The 20,052-nt window shown below is 44.7% G+C and overlaps 1 protein-coding gene across 2 annotated transcripts in view; it reads right to left on the reverse strand.

Moving 5' to 3' along the window:
• Positions 1–20,052, reverse strand: part of GPATCH2 (G-patch domain containing 2) — a 118,552-nt gene that overhangs the window by 88,624 nt on the left and 9,876 nt on the right. For both annotated transcript variants that reach the window (XM_075863342.1, XM_075863343.1), the window contains exons 3-5: positions 16,278–16,339; positions 14,993–15,175; positions 12,528–12,607 (exon numbers count right to left, since the gene is read on the reverse strand). In XM_075863342.1, the coding sequence (XP_075719457.1) occupies positions 12,528–12,607; positions 14,993–15,175; positions 16,278–16,339 (325 nt within the window). The remainder of the gene's footprint in view (positions 1–12,527; positions 12,608–14,992; positions 15,176–16,277; positions 16,340–20,052) is intronic.

Raw genomic sequence — 20,052 nt, forward strand, 5'->3', positions numbered from 1 at the left:
AAAAAAACTGTTTTTGTTCGAATCCATAAAAGTGGCTTCTGAGATGGATGAAGAGCCACATAAATAAAATCAAATCAACTCAGTACATTTCACCTGACCTGCCAGATCTTTTTAACTTATTGGAAAATTTGCTAGATTTAATATTGACACAGCGATGCGTAAATCAATATTTTCAGAATGAACGATATATTTTAATTTAAAACTGTTCACACTGCAGCAGTAAATCTATGCACTTAGTCCATGCGAATCATCAGAGGCTTTGGCTTCTTGAAATGCAGGATTGAAATAGATGACGGCCTGGAAGGCGCGCTCGCCATATTACCAGAACCGCACATTATCACCCAGGCAGCTTCTTTACTCTGAGCTCCTCTGGATCTGGAAGGAATATTAGAACATGAACATCTCCCGGCTCCACAGGCAACAACATCCTGTGTACAAGGGCGAACATATCATAGAGCAGGACTTTGGAGAGAGGACCTGGCCATTCACAAGACAGGGATAAATCGGCCGTGTGACGGCCATTTATTTGACGCCCATCACACGGCCACAGTAGGAACAATAGACCCCAAATTCACATGGCCGATTTTGATGGCCCGGTGAACCGGGTCGTCAAATAATGGAACATGCCCTATTTTGGGCCGTTCTCCTGGTGCGTAGAGAGTGCTACAGTAGGAATGGAATCCCTCTAATCACCGGCCACAGCTGTGCATAGATGGACAGTGACATCAGTGGCAACTCCTGCAGCGGAGACTCCCGGCCAGAGGGATTCCGCTCTTACAGGGAGCTACAGTGGCGCTATCTACGGGGGGGGCGGCTGTGTGAGGCACCATCTACGGGGGGGGGGCGGCTGTGTGTGGCACCATCTACGGGGGGGGGGCGGCTGTGTGAGGCACCATCTACGGGGGGCGGCTGTGTGAGGCACCATCTACGGGGGGCGGCTGTGTGAGGCACCATCTACGGGGGGCGGCTGTGTGAGGCACCATCTACGGGGGGCGGCTGTGTGAGGCACCATCTACGGGGGGCGGCTGTGTGAGGCACCATCTACGGGAGGGGAGAGTGTGAGGCACCATCTACGGGGGGGCAGAGTGTGAGGCACCATCTACGGGGGGGCAGAGTGTGAGGCACCATCTACGGGGGGGGGGCAGAGTGTGAGGCACCATCTACGGGGGGGGGGGCAGAGTGTGAGGCACCATCTACGGGGGGCAGAGTGTGAGGCACCATTTACGGGGGGCAGAGTGTGAGGCACCATCTACGGGGGGCAGAATGTGAGGCACCATCTACGGGGGGCAGAGTGTGAGGCACCATCTACGGGGGGCAGAGTGTGAGGCACCATCTACGGGGGGCAGAGTGTGAGGCACCATCTACGGGGGGCAGAGTGTGAGGCACCATCTACGGGGGGCAGAGTGTGAGGCACCATCTACGGGGGGCAGAGTGTGAGGCATTATCTACAGGGGGCAGAGTGTGAGGCATTATCTACAGGGGGCAGAGAGTGAGGCATTATCTACAGGGGGCAGAGAGTGAGGCATTATCTACAGGGGGCAGAGAGTGAGGCATTATCTACAGAGGGAAGTGTGTGTCATAAAATTGACTAATTAAATTCATCAGTTTTTAAAAACTGATGCAAAATGGGTCAAAATAGGCCGTTCAAAGCGGAAACACAGACCAGTATGTAAACTGAACGGATGCAAAACAGCCGAGAAAAAAAAAAAGAAGGACTAAAACACCATGCCCTTCTGTCTTTAGGCCCTTTTACAAAGGCCAGTGATCGGGCAATCCGACGTTCATACAATTGCTTGCTCCCGTTCACTGTCCTGTGTGAACAGGGCAACGATCAGCCGATGATAGAGCAAACGATCATTTATCGGTGGAACAACTCTTGTGTAGACAGGATGGAAAAGCATGGGGGAGAACAATGGTAGTTCCGATCATTCCTCCCCGTATATTACAGATTATTGTTCTAAAAGGAGGAAACCAGTGCTGATCTACGTGCAGTATCGTCGAACGGCGCTCGTGGTGTAAAGGCACTTTTAGATGGCAAAATCCAACACCATAATAGGGGACCCAGTTAGATCTTTGCTATAGGACCCAATCTACGTCACTGCTCGGGTGTACCCCTTGCAGTACTCAAAGTAAAAGAGTTGACTGATGTTGCAACCCCTTTAAGGTACCTCTTTAGATCCTATTACACTGCCTGATATGGGCTGTGAAAACGAGCGCCGATCAGCGAGACAGCTCGTTGATCGGCGCTCGTTTGCTCCTTTGACAAGGGGATATGATCAGTAATGTATGGGGACGATTGATTGTCACTCCGATCGTTCGTCCCCATACATTTTCATCATGACTGCAGGAGCACACCACAAAGGGTTTGTTGTCTGTCTCCATGGAAACATATAGGCCTGCATAGGAGCTGCAGAAACAATATGATAGGAAATGTTTAATAAAGACCTATAAAAAAATAGGCAAATTTGCAATATTTTAAGCTGCATTAGGCCAATAAAAGAAAAATTGATTGTGAAGATGGACACAGGCTTTGAGACTAAAGTTGGTCTCGGCTTTAGACACCGCCAGCAATTCGCTTTTATCGCGGCGGGGAAGCTGCAGGTGAACGGTTGTACTACATGCCGGCCATTCAAATAAATGGCTGGCACGTAGTACATGGACGGACTGGTTCCGCCAGAGTGAGGACCATTCTTCGCAGCGGCTCTCCACTCTGGCTAAAAAAGGGGATCCCGGGTGGGGGACCCATTTATTATATCCAATTGCCGTAATAGCACATATGGAAAGGGCATTTCTTCACGAAACAATCCCTAAAAACCCACCTAGCAGGTGTAATACCGTGGCACGGAGTGGTCTATATATTAGTACAGGTAGACTACACTGAATCCACCACCGAGCAGGTTGCACGTCAGCGTCTTAATCATATATTAGAGGATAGCGATCATATAGTGCAGGTAGACTACGCTATAAATCCATCAGCCGAGTCTAACAGAGCATATGAAATAGTCCTCAGTACTGCACATACCTTATTAACCCCCCCCCCCCGGACCCGCCATATAAGTGTAACGCGCGCACGTAACATAGATCGCTATTTTTAATTTGATAGGTAGGACCTGCAATTAACGCCTGATCTTTGCCTAACAAAACATCTGTTTTTCTCGCTATGTAATTAGTAAAATTAATGAACGCTAATCCGGCCGCTCAAATTATTTTTTGCTTCTGGAATCCATCATTTTAACACCCAATATGTTTAACCATAAACAACTATACATCAAGTCCAAATTACTTATACCCCTCCGCTACTTATTAGCTAGTTACAATAACAAATGGCTTAATAAATGGGGGGGGGGGGGGGGGGGACAGAAACTTATAAAAGAAACAGATGGTGCAGTTTAATACTAAAACATGTAATAATGGAATAGTTATAAGAGTCGGGATCACAGCCAGGGTCACAGGCCTCCCTCCCTGCAAGAAGTACTCACCTTTTTGGGAATGACATACCCAACAGAGTACAGAACAGGGAGGAAGTTGTTAAAGGGGTTGTCTGGGCCGCTTTTTCATACGGACGACTTAACCACAGGATAGGTCATCAGTATATGGTCGGCAGGGTGTCCGACAACCGGACCCTGCACCAATCAGCTGCTCCTGCTGCCTCCGGGCACCGGATGTTATTCAGTTTTCAGTGCTGGAAGCAGATGGCTCTATACACTGCAGCATGGCCGCTATACCGTGACCGGAGCCATGTGTTTCAGGCACAGACATTCAGTGCCCGGAAGCAGACGGTGCAGATGATCGGTGAGGGTTCTGGTTGTCGGACCCCCACTGATCAAATACTGATGACCCATCCTATGGATAGGTCATCAGTATAAAAACCGTCCCATCCCTGGACAACCGCTTTAACGAGTCAAGCTTCACTCTGACAGCGCTAAGCATTGGGGTCTGTCCGATTGATCCAAGACTGTGGCCCTAAGTTATAAACAGACTGTGGCTCTAAGTTATAAACAGACTGTGGCCCTAAGCTATAAACAGACTGTGGCCCTAAGCTATAAACAGACGGTGGCCCTAAGTTATAAACAGACTGTGGCCCTAAGTTATAAACAGACTGTGGCCCTAAGCTATAAACAGACTGTGGCCCTAAGCTATAAAGTAAAAAAGCTGGAAAATAAAAATGACAACGGGGGTAATTTATTAAGACTGACGTTTTATACCCCAGTCTTAATATAAAGAGCCCCGGAGTAAAATATGTTTCACTTATTTAGAAAAGAAAGCCTCTTAATAAATGAGTGCATTTCTGGCTGTCCGTGTGCCAGAAAGGGAAATCCACGCCAGATTCTGGCGTCAAGTACAGTAAAGGTGTCGAGATGCCGGTGGCCCAGCCCCATTCCGCTAGGCCCCACCCACCTTTTTATAGTTGCAGGTGTGGTGTAAAATCTTACATTTACAATTTTTTGTGCAAGAAGCAAGTTTTTGAACTAGGACAGTGGTTTAGACCGGGTTAGGGCTCTTGCACAAAACCGTGCGTGCGTCCCGAGTCCCGTCCGTCATCCGAGGAACGATAGGACATGTTCTATCTTTCCACAGATTGGAGAGCAGAATCCTTTTTTCAGGGATCCGATTCCCCACTGGAGTGAATGGGCCCATGAAAACTATCGGGTGGCACTCGATAAGTTTTTGGGGTAAGAATGTTTTTGTTAAATTTTTTTAATTCAGGTTTTCTGTATGTGGAAAATGTAACAACTGTCCCAGCAGCAAAATAGTTCAGCTGAAGATACCAATTGAAAAAAATAGTGCGGAGCAATTTTTGCCACATGGTGCCAATAATGCCCCCGTAGACACCTACGTGTCCAAAAAGTGTCACGCTCCATCACCTGCTGCGTTGATTCTAGGGAATACTTGTAGGAACATGTAGTGCCTATAACGACAAGTCTGTAATACGGAAGTGCAGGGGGTCTGTGTGCCGTCTGACAGGGTCCGTGTACGCAGCTTTGCCACGTGCGTGAAGGTTCATACCGAAAACTATTCCATTAACAGCAATTAGAATAAAATGGTCACCCAACGATACAAAAACTTTCCCATCGAACTGAATCCGAGCCTCAAAAACAAAAATAAAAACCTCCATCTGATCTGCGTCGGGCGTTCAAGGGTACCAAATATATAAGGAGACTGAAAAAAATGACTGTCTGGTAGACTCGAACTCCCTCACTGGAAAATGGAGTCAAAATAGATTTTCTAATTTACAATGAATCAAAAGGGAAAACGTTGGAGCGTGGCAAAAGTGGCGCAAATGTATCAAAAAAGCAAATGAATAAACAGTTGAGGAGATTTATTGGGGGAAATTGCCATAAATTCTGCCGAGATGAATTGATTTTTAGTTAAAGGTATAACTGACAATTTATTGGGCGGGAAGATGCATTATTTGGCGATTGTTATCCGCCGCCAGTAAAACTGATTTGTGTCCTATTGTATTTTATGGAAAAGCCGGAGCAACTTTCAGTGATTTAGATTAAATGTATTAATCATAACCACCCAGTGTGAACGATAGATCTGCTATTAAAGAAGATTTTTGACATTTAATTCTGTAGCAATATTTGGGCTCTGCACCTTTCTCCCTAAATCCAATTCCTGCTACAGTCGGGAGATCTCTTCCCTTTTAATTTTATGAGGCTTAAAGTAGCATTTAACCAGCCATGCGGTAAATAATGCGGGATTACAGATATTTAGTGTTTTGTTTCCCTTTCCAGAGGGCCGATCCATCAAATCGAGACATAAAATGCCCTCCCGTATTATTATTTTTTTCCGGCCTATTTCTCAGATTTTGGGTTTTATAGTACTATTTGGAAATAATGGAAGCGGGGAATTGAAAGAATAATCAGATACCTTGATGCGTGTTTGAGGAAGCCGAGGCAGGGAGGTGAAGATACAGCTGGCGATTCGGAGATGTGACATGTCCTGTATTTTATAGGGATCTTCGTGCAGCTCTGGCCTGGAGGCATCTGCTATATGACTTAAAGGGGGTTTTCCCGTGAAAGTGTATAATGAATGACGTGTCCATAAAGCATTTCATGATTCTGGGCGCTGGGACCCCCCCGCGCCGATCAGGATGACGGGATATTTTGTGTCTATTAGAAAGAATGGGAATTACGCATGGCGCCGAGAGAAAACTTTCCACACTTTCCATAACTCCCAAAGGGACTGTTCATATGTAGCAGGGTAAGACCGGCACACCAGAGACCCTCCGATAGGCTCGGATTCCATAATGGGCATGAAAGGTCCAGCAGAAGACGACCATATTTGGAGGTGACTTTGGAGCCAATCACTTAGCACCAGGGTCTCTATCTTATGGGCAGATCATATATAACCTATTAGACCTTACTGGTCATCTGTCCCATGTGGACAATGATAAGAAGGATTACAATGGAATTAATAGTGGACGTGACATGTTTTATATAGATGGAGGGTGGTCCTCAGAATCATCTTTCCTGGTGGGCCCAGGGAACCTTAGCACAACATTGATATGTGGCCTTGATCTCCCCATTGGCCGTTGCGACCCATTTTAAGGGCGGAGAGACTCCCAGCATCCAGACCCTCACTGATCAGCATTTAATCATATCCTAGTAAGGCCCTGTATACATTTGTATTCCACATTCTGTTGTTCTGCTCCGTCAGAGGAGAAAAAAATAAAATGCTGGAAGCGCAGGATCTGTTGAACAACAGAGACTCCCGGCGCCCGACGGAACCCAATGACTTTAATGGGTTCTGTTGGATTTCCGTCAGAGCATTTGTGGATTTACCAGAAACAATAGCGCAGCATGCTGCACAATTGTTTCCGGTATTTTCGGCGGAATCTGCGACAGAGGCCCCTAACAGAGCCTCCAACGCAGATGTGAACAGGCCCTAATCTGTCAAAAAATGTGCACCTAAAGGCTACATGCGTCAAAACCGCAGGTAAACACAGGTGATTCCGCACCCAAGGGCGCATTCAGACGAACGTGAATCTCGTCCGCGTGACGGCCGTTAAAACAACGGCCATCACGTATTTCAGTGGGGCCGTTGACACGACCGTTGTTTCAATAGAGCTTGTGTCCTATTTTCCTGCGTATCACGCATTCCTCCATACACTCCAGTCTGTGGGGGATCCGTGACAACGCATCCCACCCGGGTCCACCTCAGATGTGGAAAACGGCAGTTGTTCACGTCCGAGGTGGGCTACGTTCGTGTGAACGTAGCCTTATAGTGCGTTTTTACATTTTGATGTGGCTATTGGTGCAGATTATGTGCGGCGGATTTTGGTCTTACAAACTTGTCAGATACAATTCTGAGAAGGAAACGCACTTGCACTTAATCAGGACAATTGTCGGCGGTTTCGATGATTTGGTTAAGATTCGTGGGTGAAGAGATCGATATGTGACCTGTATCAACTACACACATCGTGATCTTTTATATTAAAGGGGTTTTACAACTTATTCAAAAAGGTGGCCGAGGAGGAAGGGACGCATTAAAAAAACAAACATTACTCATTTCACAGATCCCCCCCTGGGGTTCCTGCGACGCCTCTCCAGTCCTCATCGCCGCTGTTTATTGACATGGCTGCAGTGATGAGAATATGTGCACACGCAAACTCAAAAACGTCTGAAAATACGGAGAGGATTTCAAGGGAAAACAGCTCCTGATTTTCAGACGTTTTTTTAAGCCACTCGCGATTTTCACTGCATTTTTTACGGCCGTTTTTGGAGCGGTTTTTCTATAGAGTCAATGAAAAACGGCTCCAAAAACGGCCCAAGAAGTGAAATGTACTTCTTTTTCGTTGGCGTCTTTTTACACGTTTTTGGAAAACGAGGCGTAAAAAAAAAAACGTGCCGTCGGAACAGAACGCCGTGTTTCCCATTGAAATCAATGGGCAGATGTTTGTAGGAGTTCTGCTTCCGTTTTTTCGAGCGTTTTTCAAGGCGTAAACGCCCCGAAATACGCCTAAGGACACTACGTGTGCACATACCCTAAATGTTTAGAAACCTCCTCAGTCAATAAAGAGTTCACCTTCCGTAACACAACACTGAAGACGCAGAGGAGATGGGGAGGAGGGGGATGATGCTGCAGTCTCTCTGTATCAGTGTGTAGGAGCGTGCCTGCTGTCAGAAAATAAGGGACCAGCAGGACGATATATCCGATTGGTCAGAGCACAAAGCACAGCTCTGACATCACACCAAGAGCCCGCCCACTTATAGGGAAAAAAAATTACATTAACAGAAATCATACAGAAGGGAGTAAAGACCCAAAATACGCAGGTTAGACTCAAAACTTCTGGTTGCAATATTGTGCGCTTTAATAGGGATGAGCAGCAATACCAGACACAGCCAATGGACAAGAGTGGCGCTGTTTTGAGGGGGCCAATAAGAAGCAGAACCTTCTAATTTGATACGACCCTATTAAAGAGGACCTGCAAGCTCTTCTGACACTGCTGGAGCACCTTTTCTTAGAAACTGCATTGTACTATTCCTCTGTTAATCCTCCTGGAAATACTGGAAATGTATGAATAAATTGACAACTGGGTGTTACCAATAACCTGGTCAATAAGACGTGACCCTACACAGTCTGACACTATCAGCACTGATGAAACACTGTCGGTCTATGTAGGGAGACACGCTATTGACAAGGAGAAATAGCACGCCCAGTTATGAATTTAGTCATATATTTTCAGGAGGAACAACAGAGCAGAGGAACGGCTCAACACAAAGAAAAGATGCTTTTGAATCGTTATTTTCTGGGGAATAAAAGTATTTACTAAAAAGACATGTCAGGAGAGCAGATAAAATGTCCGTCATGGGAAAACCTATGGCATATCCACAGGACTGGTCATAAATGTCAGACAGATGTGGGTTCCACACCTATCTGTAGAACGGGGCCCCCTAATCCTCGTTCTAGCTTTTTTGTGCTCACGCTGCCTCCCGGCCACTTACTCGCTGAGCTACGTGGTTTCCGTCACTCCTATAGTAGTGAATGGCAGTTATAGAAGCAGCGTAGCATGCGAGCTACAATGTTTCTTTAAAGAGTCCCTGTCACCACATTATAAGTGCCCTATCTTCTACATGATGTGATCGGCGCTGTAATGTAGGGGACAGCAGTGGTTTTTATTTAGAAAAACGATCATTTTTGACGGAGTTATGACCAATTTTAGATTTCTGCTAATGAGTTTCTTAATGGACAACTGGGCGTGTTTTACTTTTTGACCAAGTGGGCGTTGTGGAGAGAAGTGTATGACGCTGACCAATCAGTGACCAATCAGGGTCATACACTTCACAATGTGCAGAGTAAATGAATGGAGAGATCTTACTAGATCACTATGTGCAGTCACATACTCACATATTAACGTTACTGAAGTGTCCTGACAGTGAATAACAACCAAAAAACATAGGGGACATAGCACCCACTATTATACCTATGAATGTATAACTGACACGTATCTTCATAAAATATTATAATCTTTATTAGTACATAATGAATAACAATACGGGATATCAGAAATAATGACAATGATAAAAATAAGTCAGATTCCAAAGAACAGCATCAGAGTGGTATAGATGTAATTATACCTGAGGGTATACAGAACAACCCATCTAGAGACAAAAATGCCAAATCATACTAACCCCATGAAATATGAAGGACATGTGTAGCTGTAAAGGACAGCAAAAATACACAGCCCAAACAAAAATTGTTGAACTATAGGTGAATATGAATGGTGAATAGCCAAATATGTATAACCCTAAATAGAGTACTATCTAGTTGGAGAAAGGCATATCACTACAAAAAATAAACCATACCTATAGACATGGTGGGAGGAAATGGACATCAGCCTAGATGTGGCACAGAAAAGAGAGCACCTTGACGCGCGTTTCGCCTGGGACCGGCTTCGTCAGGAGGCTGACAGTGAATAGACATCACTACCAGCCAGGACGTGATGTCTATTCACAATCCCGACACTTCGGTAAAGTGTCGGTATTGTGAATAGACATCACGTCCTGGCTGGTAGTGATGTCTATTCACTGTCACTTCAGTAACGTTAATGTGGGTGTATGTGGCTGCAGATAGGGATCTAGTAAAATCACTATGTGCTGTGTAAATGAATGGAGAGAAGTGTATGATGCCGATTGGTCAGCGTCATACACTTCTCGGTCAAACAGTAAAATACGCCCAGCTGTCCATTAAGAAACTCATTAGCAGAAATCTAAAATTGGTCATAACTCCGTAAAAAATGATCGTTTTTCTAAATAAAAAAACACTGCTGTAATCTATATTACAGCGCCGATCACATCATGTAGGAGATAGGGCACTTAATAATACTAAGTACTATTCAGTTCTATGGGACTTACAGAAACAGCGTAGCTCAGTAAGTTATGCGGTTTCCGTAAAACCTGACCATGTAATCAGGAAGTGGCCGGGAGGCAGTGCGAGCACAACAAGGTAGAAAGGGGATTAGGGAGCCCCGTTCTAGAGACAGGTGGGACCCACATCTGTCTGACATTTATGACAAATCCTGGGAATATTTCATCAATGTCCGTCATGGGAAACCCCATAATTTTTTTTAACCCATAGTCACTATTAACTCTGTCCTTCATGTCATATGGGGGCAGCGTGTCGCAGGACCTACATTTTATATGTTTTAACACACCGGCCTCTGATCGCCGATATCTCAATGCAGAGAAATTCATGCGTTTCAGATGCATCTATTTTTATTTTTGAGTGACTGACTGCTTGACCGCTGACGCGATTTGTAGCCCATATTCTAGGCTTATTGCAATCTCATTGTGACATTTTATAGGGGCTATTACAACTGATAGATTAACTTCAAGCCGGCGGTGATAAAAACGAGAGCAAATGGTGTTACAGACGGAGCCCCGCTCTGGACCTGGCCTTTTATTAAAAGCAAATGTACAATAATTGAAATTTTATCATAATATCGTAAAATCTGCTGCACGGATACGAGTGTATAAACATATATTCACAAATAATAAGCCCATGTCCCCACTGCGGAGGAGAAGTGGCAAGTCCGATCATCACAACCACTCATATCCCCCATGCAGAGAAGACTTTATGTTGCAGCATGATGCAGATTATTGGTTTACATATTCCCTCGTGGGTAGATAGTCCCCCCACCCCCCAAATAAGAGAAATACAATGTTCAAAAGGTACGCAATTATAGCTGCGAATACACATAAGTGACATGTATGAACGCTGCACAACTTGAACTTTTTATTTTTAGGAGGCGTTGTGCATCTAAGGAACTGCTTTGTTCAGACTTTTACCCGCCAATATGACTTTTCGTGCATTTTTGACATTAGTTGACACTTTGATATTTTATAATCCAGGTTGTGTCTGTATCAAAAGTGTGAAAAATTATACTGGCAGCGAAAGGGTTAAAGGGGTGTTCAACTTGGAAATAATCCTTGTCCACAAGTCCTAGTGGTGCATATGGATATCATAGAGAGGGGCCGCTCCGCTATAACAAAATATTTAGAATTAAAGGGGTGTTTTGACACTCTATGGCTTCCAACAAGTAACGGGGGACATCGGACAGCGTCATGATCGTGAGAGTCGCAGCAGCCGAACCCCATCATCAGACAGACAACTGATTAAGGAGCTGGTCCTCATGTGGAGGTAAGCGAAACATTCACAAGTTACAATGTGCCCATATGAGCCGAGTATTTTATGGGAAATTTCCACACACTTCCACTAAGTTGGAAGTAGAGGAAGCTAAAAATTTGTTTTTTTTTTCGTCACCTCATGATCCTGTGACATATCCTCGCTAACAAAATAGGTGTAGCGGTCACTCCCCAAACAAGATCAGCTGAACTATCTACTGAAATACTATGTGCTGCTGGGACACCTGCTCTTACGTCTAGCTGTGACTTCCCACTTACAAGGGACCCTATATAGGAATCACAATGCTGGAGAGGTCACTGCTACCCATAAGATCAGCACACTCCTCCACTGCTGCTGTCATCCTTCCTAAACTGCACCATCAAGGGTTATATGCATCTTATAAAGTGATGGTGTATCGCTAGGTCATGCTGTCACTTTATGATCGGATCGGGTGTGATCTCCGGGGCCCCTACCTATCCTGAGAATAAAGGTGTCACAGCTCTGAATTAGCGCTGCCTCCCTGACACTGTTTTTCCCTGCACAGCAGCAGCCAGGCCATCCAGAAGTGCAGGGGACTGCAGCACGGCCCCATACAAGTGAAGGGGACTGCAGCACTGCCCTGTAGAGCCAGGTAGTCAGGAGCGTCACTGTACAGAGATATGCCGTCACTTTATAAGATGGGATTGAGCCTTCAAGAGAGGAATCAGAACAAATTTTTGAAAAAGTTGCCCTGCCCTTACACATCATGGTAACTAATATCTCCAGACTACAAGTCATAATGTTAATAATTTCTTAGATATGTCACATTTATCAAGAGTCCAACCTCCTGCAGACCACACATCAGGCGCAGCTGACAGACGTAGCACAGTACAGTAAAAAGAAGACTGGACACGTACCAGAGGACTCGGATTTAATGACGACTTCCTCCCGCTTCTTGCTTGCATGGCATGGAGATGACTCAACCTCGCCTGGAACCCTAAACACAGAAGATGCATCTCATCACGTATGGAAGACTTGGTTCATGTCCAGTAATTCAGAACACATTGACTCGTACAGCCCAGCTCTAAACCTTCTTATTGTCAAATTGTTGGGTTTAAAAAGAGAAAACAACAACTTGTTTTCCCCTTAAAGGGGAATTTCAGCCGAAATGACCTCCGGATAGGTCACAATGGTAAAGTCTCTGATCTCGGACCACCTGAATGAAAGGGCTCTATATAGAGCGCAAACCTTTGACACTACACAGAGATTTCTGTTACTGGTAACCTGACATCACTAGCCGCACACTGTCACGTGAATCGCTCTTTGCTTATGCAGTGTCAGATTTCCAGTTACAGAAATTTCTAAACAGTGTCAAAGGGGTTTGAGCTCTATAGAGAAGCCTTTAAATCAGGAAATCAGTGGTGGTGTGAAATCAAAGACTTCACCACAGTCTCTATGACAGATCGATTTGACTGGATTTCCTATCTGGCTACAATTATATATCCAACAGCATCTCTCTCCAAATTTCGAAGCTCTAGGTGCTGTATTCTGGGCGCCGCACTCATTTGAAGTCAAGGAGCAGCATGAAAAGTTTTACTTGCTGGTTCTGTGTCTGTGTAAGGGAGGAGGAGGGGGAGCTGCAAGTGAGAGCAGGAAGGAAAATCACAGCCTGATACGGTAAACTCTCTCCCTTTCCTCATGTGATCACTCCTCTTACCAATGAGAGGATATGCGCTCTCTGTCACATTTAGTGGGGTCTTTTATTTCTACCACAGGAGTTAGAAGATGAGCAGTTTCACATCTAATAACCTCCTGCACCTAATCACACCATTTGTCTAAATTTTTGGTCTCTTTGGTCTTGGTGATCTTGTGAAGATATGTGCATAGACTTGATTTTTTTTATTTTCAGTAGGTGCTGTGCGTCTCGGACTCCGCTTGCGTTAGTCTTTTAGCCACAAACGTATCTTTTTTATGTTATATTTACACAATGTTTGGGCATCCACTTGGCAAATGAAGTTTAATGTAGATAAATGTAAAGTTATGCATCTGGGTACGAACAACCTGCATGCATCATATGTCCTAGGGGGCGCTACACTGGCAGAGTCACTTGTTGAGAAGGATCTGGGTGTTCTTGTAAATCATAAACTCAATAACAGCATGCAATGTCAATCAGCTGCTTCAAAGGCCAGCAAAATATTGTCGTGTATAAAAAGAGGCCTGGACTCGCGGGACATGGATGTAATATTACTACTTTACAAAGCATTAGTGAGGCCTCATCTAGAATATGCAGTCCAGTTCTGGGCTCCAGTTCATAGAAAGGATGAAAAAATACAAAGAAGAGCAACGAAGCTAATAAGGGGCATGGAGAATCTAAGTTATGAGGAAAGATTAAAAGAACTAAACCTATTTAGCCTTGAGAAAAGACGACTAAGGGGGGACATGATTAACTTATATAAATATATTAATGGCACATACAAAAAATATGGTGAAATCCTGTTCCTTGTAAAACCCCCTCAAAAAACAAGGGTGCACTCCCTCCGTCTGGAGAAAAAAAGGTTCAACCTGCAGAGGCGACAAGGCTTCTTTACAGTGAGAACTGGGAATCTATGGACTAGTCACCGCAGGAGCCATCACAGCAGGGACAGTAGACACCGCAGGAGCCGTCACAGCAGGGACAGTAGATGGCTTTAAAAAAGGGTTAGATAATTTCCTAGAACAAAAAAATATTAGCTCCTATGTGTAGAAATTTTTTACTTCCCCTTTCCCGTCCCTTGGTTGAACTTGATGGACATGTGTCTTTTTTCAACCGTACAAACTATGTAATGTTACGCTTCGAGGCAAAATTGCAAGACGTCCATAATTGTCATGTGCTGGGTTACATTTTTACAATGTATGCTGTGCCTACTTATAGGAAATATATAGGCAAGAGGTGTAATAAATCTAAAGATATATATATATAGATTTTTTTTAATTTATTTTTTAATGCAGGTTTTTTTTGTGCATGTCAAATGTGTGATAATTCTCTTAGCAGGGAAAGCGTTAATTGAGGGCATCTCTCATATACCATAAAACCAGTAAGCGAGCGGAGGCGAACGTTACCACTAAACATCCTCCTAAACGCACAATACGAGAGCCGCCTGTATGTTAAACAGCATGTCCCTCTCCATTGATTTGCAGAGGCGAATCATGTGACCGGCAACACAACTCCTGATCATAAGATCCTTCTTGGCTTCCAATCACTCCAAAACGTAAATCACATTTTTCACTAATTCTTCGATAACTGAAGACATATACGATTACCGGGGGACATAAATGGCAAGTCGAAAAAAATGCTCTTTTAAAAAAGGACACAAGGAGAAAGGAATGAGTAGCCAGCACGAACCTCTCTGTGCAGTCTGGGACATTAGAGGGAAGGAGCCGGAGAGGATACTCTCGAAGACTGGGTCAGGGAGCTGTCTCTCCAGATCTGCGGTCCCTTCCTGCTCCCACCAAGGGATAACTCCTGTCATACCGCACGCTCCCCCGGACTCACTCTCGTAAAACCAGTCACTCTGTTCATCATCGCCTGGAATAAGAAGATACCAAAGCAAATCAAATACCAGAATCCGTTTGGATTATTTTCTTTTGAACGTGTGCGATCTGTAACATGTGCGCAATTTGGCTCTTTCATGCGTTAACGTTTAATCTGTAAAGTGTCCACCTGGGACCTGCCACGCCTGATTTATTTAATACTTGTATTCCCCAATAAACAACAATTCCGTAACATCTTTTCTTAGAACTCGTGTTGTGCTGTTCCTCTGTTATTCCTCCTAGACATTTTTTCATAAATTGACAACTGAGTGTTACCATTCCCCTTGTCAAAGACACGTGTCCCTACACAGTTTTACTCTGTCAGAACTGATTGGACAGTGACCGTCTGTATAGGGACACACCTCCAACATGTAACACCCAGTCGTCAATTCATTCATATATTTCTAGGAGGAATAACAGAGGAACAGCACAATGTAGAGTTCTAAGAATTGATGCTCCAGAATAATTTTTTTTCATGTGGAATACAATTATTAACTAAAACAGACAGTAGAGAGACATCATCCCGGGACGCCGGCCTGGATGACGTCAGAGAGCCGGCCTCCTGGGATGACGTCCGATGTGACCGCCGCTGCAGCCAATAACAGGCATCGGTCTTCTGATATGAAACGTCATCCCAGGCCGGTCTGCTAGCAGGTCGGCTGAGTGCTGCAATTTTCCACAGCGCACATTCCGGGCGAAAAACTGCAGCAGTTTGGTGCGGTTTTTCGTATCCGCCCCGTGTGAACTCAGCCTGAGGCCTTATTCACACGGATGTGTCCGTTTTGGAATGATCACCTATAGAAACCACTAATTGCTCTCAAACATATTCTTCTACAGAGTATAAACAAGTCAGCCGCTGTAATCACAAGCACTTGCTTCATGTCTCTGCCAGGTAATAGGTGCAGTCAAACCAGGTCATCTATGATCAGAATCATTCAAAAGTAAACCGCGATCCCATTACACTGCGGTCACCGCGCAGAAACCCTGCAGTATTTGGTCTTCCCCACCAGTATGAATTACAAGGTGTAAAGCGTTTCTCTAATTAGCGCGTTTCAATTAGACTTCATTTGGCAAGCAGAGGAAACATTTTTCAGTACCTTGGCGTCCCTCGTCGTTCGTAAACAAACCGGCATCGCTGCTGCTTATACTGCTGGATTCACTGCAAAAGACACAAAAACAAAAAGATTAATCACAAGAAAAAAAATTATTTTTCAATTATATATAATAGATATGGTGAATAGATTTCCTCTTTTCAATGTCCACGAAAAGGGAGAAATGAAATTGGTTTGTAATCGTGCTGCAAATGCTGCGGTTTTATGAACTACGGAGCACATTATTTTTGGCACATAAAACCTCAGGAATGTAATGGGAGCCGGACAAGCAGGCAGATGCGCCTGTACGGGGGCGCTGACACAATAGATGTGTTTTATTATCTGCCTCCATCACACGCTCGCTGCTCCTCTCTAATGCCGAGCCATTCAGTCTGATCCCAGAACACGAGAGCTCGAGCAGGGAGCGATCCCGACTACAAAGCCTCTCCAGACCTTTCTCCTGCACATAAAACGCCAGGCCCTGAAGAGCAATTTTTTTATTTTTTTTGCAAGCCTCCAAGAACGTATCAGCGCAATTCAGCAAATATACAAGGTTAGCGGATCAGCTGGAGTGATAGCCTCCTAGGTAGCCAAGGTCGACTGACCTGTAACAATTTTAATTATTTTTTTTTAAATATCTAAATTTGTCCAAAATTCGATGTTGACTAATGTCATTTCACATCTATATAGGGGGGAGCGGTGTCTTTCTGATCCAAATCTACTGCTTCCCTTCCCACAGCCATAGACTTAGGCCTTATTCACACCAGTGTATTTCACGTCACACGGACCTATGCAATACAATGGGGCCAGTCAGACATTGTGAAACTCACTGCATGTCCTATTCTTGTGCGTTTTCTGCACATCACTCACCCATTGAAGTCAATGTGTGCGTGGAAAAAAAAAAACGGACAGCACACGGACGTCATCCGTGTGCTGTCCGTGTTTTTCACACACCAGTTGCTAAAGAAATGATGAGAAAAATAAAACACCTCCTTCAGTTTTTCGTGCTTACGTAAAAAATGCGTGACGCGCACCGTACACGCATGCCACACGGAACTGCAACGCAGGAAAAACGCTGCGTTTTTTAAGTGCGCAAAACGGACACGCTCGTGTGAATTAGGGTTTAAAATTATATGCCTGCCTGCATCCGCCACTAGGGGGCGCTTACTTCATACAGACTTATACAGTTAGACGTGAACTTATAAATTAGTCCTCAGTAAGCTCCCCCTAGTGGTGGTTGTAGACAGACAGAATTTATTTCCACCTCTCCGTATATGTATATTTTAGTAAATAGTTGTATTCCCCATGAAATAACAATTCTGGAGCATCTTTTCTTAGAACTCGGGAGTTTTGCCATTCCTCTGTTATTCCTCCTACAAATGTATAAATAAATTGACAACTGTGTGTTACCATTACCCTTGTCATTAGGGTGTGTCCCTACACGGTCTCGCTCTGCCAGCACTGATTGGACATTGTCAGACTTTGTAGGGAAACACCGCCAACTGGTAGCACCCAGTTGTCAATTTTTTATACATTTCCAGGATGAATAACAGGAGGAGCGGCACGATGCCCAGTTCTAAGAAAAGATGACCAGGAATAGTTAAAGGGGTTTTCTCATAAAGATCATTTATTACCTATACACAGGATAGGTGATAAATGTCTGATCAGTAAGGGTCCAACCACCGGTACCCCCACCGAACCAGAGAACAGCTGTCCTGGAGTACACCCTATGCGAATGGAGCGTGAATGGAGAGGTCAGAGACAGCCTCACTCTGTCCCCACTGGGATTGGACAGTGTCCGTCTTTGTAGGGACACACCCCCAACTGCTAACACTTGTCAATTTAATCATAAATTTCTATGAGGAATAACAGAGGAACAAAAAGATGTTCAAGAATTGTTATTTCCTGGAGAATACAAGTATTTACTAAAGCAGACACATCAGGAGAGGTGGCCGCTCCTCTTTTAAGGTATTTCCTGTAAGAACAAGAGACGACATACGCTAGAAGCGCCATGATTTTTTTTCTTGAATGGCGCAAATACTATCTTGGCACTGTGCAGGTACAGTAACGTGTTCACTTGGTCAACGCCATATTAAGACCTATTAAGTTAGATCGTATGTACGATACACAGTAGTGATCCTTGGGCTTTACTATTCGACTGTGCAGAGAAAGGGGTCTACTGAACGGCTACGATAGGTATGTCAGCAGCACTTAATAAATGAGAAATAGAATACCCCTTTAAACACTGAATTTTAGACCTACTTTAAAAAAAACAAAAAACAAAAACACACACAACTAGATCGTAGACCAAATACTGTGGTAAAGGGAATCTGTCAGCAGCTTTGAAACCTCAAAACTTCTGACAGCGCGATATAGGGGAGGAGGGGGAGGGCATTGTTACATCTTACCAACGCTTCAGTCCCCCGGCGTTGCGCTCGCTAGTGCCACTCTCTGCTCTGAGTGACGGCTCTAGCCTCCAATCAGGAGACCGCTAGAGCTATCACTCAGGGTAGAGGGGCGGGGCTGGCTACGTTCTCTTGGGGTATGTTTCCACTGCAAAATTCCTCAGTGTGATCAGCCGTAAAATTACGCCTCTCATTAATCAGTAGTCTTCAGGCCTCAAAACTCGACATATTCCCTTTAAAGGGGATGTACAGAAACTTTTTTTTGGTAAGCTTTTTTTTATTAATTAAAAGGGTATTTCCAACTATATATGCCATAAATGCCTGATAGGTGCGGATCTGAACCTATCAGGAGATCAGAGGTCCCCGAACCCTGTTCTAGCTGGTTTGGGCGCCGCATGAGAGAAGAGGTTGAATATGGTGGCCGTGCGGCTCTCTACTCATTTCTATGGGATTTACGAAAACAGCCGAGAAAGCGTTCACCGCTCTATTCTTTCTCTGTCCGAAAAAATGGAAACAAAATTTGGAAGGTCCTGCAGCTAAGGAAAGAATATCTTCCGATTAAGAACAAGATACAATACTCATGTAACTGTATGCAGAAGTCTCAATGTCGCTCCCACAGAACAGTCAAATCTACTACAAGTGCGCAGTAAAGAACAGGATATAATCACAACGTGCGATATTTACACCATTGTTTAGACATGTTATCTTACATCGGACTGCTCGCTAGAAGACCAATGACCTCACTTACTTCTCACGAAAACCATGAGAACAGTCTAAAGATGGCCATAAAGGGGAGATCGCTGCGGGTCAAATCCAACATGCCGATCCTTCTTCCGGGAGGCCCCATACCCATAGGATCATCGGGTCAATCCTGCCAAAATCAGTTTGGCCAACTTAACTGTGTCATTCCGGCAACGGGGATATGACCTACCCACATGATAGGTCACCAGTATATGATCGGCGTGGGTCCAACACCCGGACCCGGCACGATCATCTCTTCCGGTTGCCTCCAGGCACAGGAAGCTTTGCAGGGGTCGTGCCGGAAGCAAATGGTTCCGGTCACAGAATAGCGGCCGGGCTGCAGTACGACCACTATGCAGTATACGGAGCCATATGCTTCCGGCACCGATCCCTGCAAAGCGTCCTGTGCCCAGAGGCAGCCGGAACAGCTGATCTGTGTGGGGTCCGGGTGTCTGCTCCCCCACTGATCATATACTGATGACCAATCCTGTGGGTAGGTCATCAGTACTAAAAAATCACCTGTGCCCAGACAACCCCTTTAAGAAGCCAATGTGCCATTGCTGGACCACATAAAGGACAACCTGGCTCTTGGAGTGCTTCATCTGACTCCTAATGTATTTTATGCCTTCCCTACT

The sequence above is a fragment of the Rhinoderma darwinii genome, chromosome 4, assembly GCF_050947455.1.
Source record: "Rhinoderma darwinii isolate aRhiDar2 chromosome 4, aRhiDar2.hap1, whole genome shotgun sequence".
NCBI lineage: Eukaryota > Metazoa > Chordata > Amphibia > Anura > Rhinodermatidae > Rhinoderma > Rhinoderma darwinii.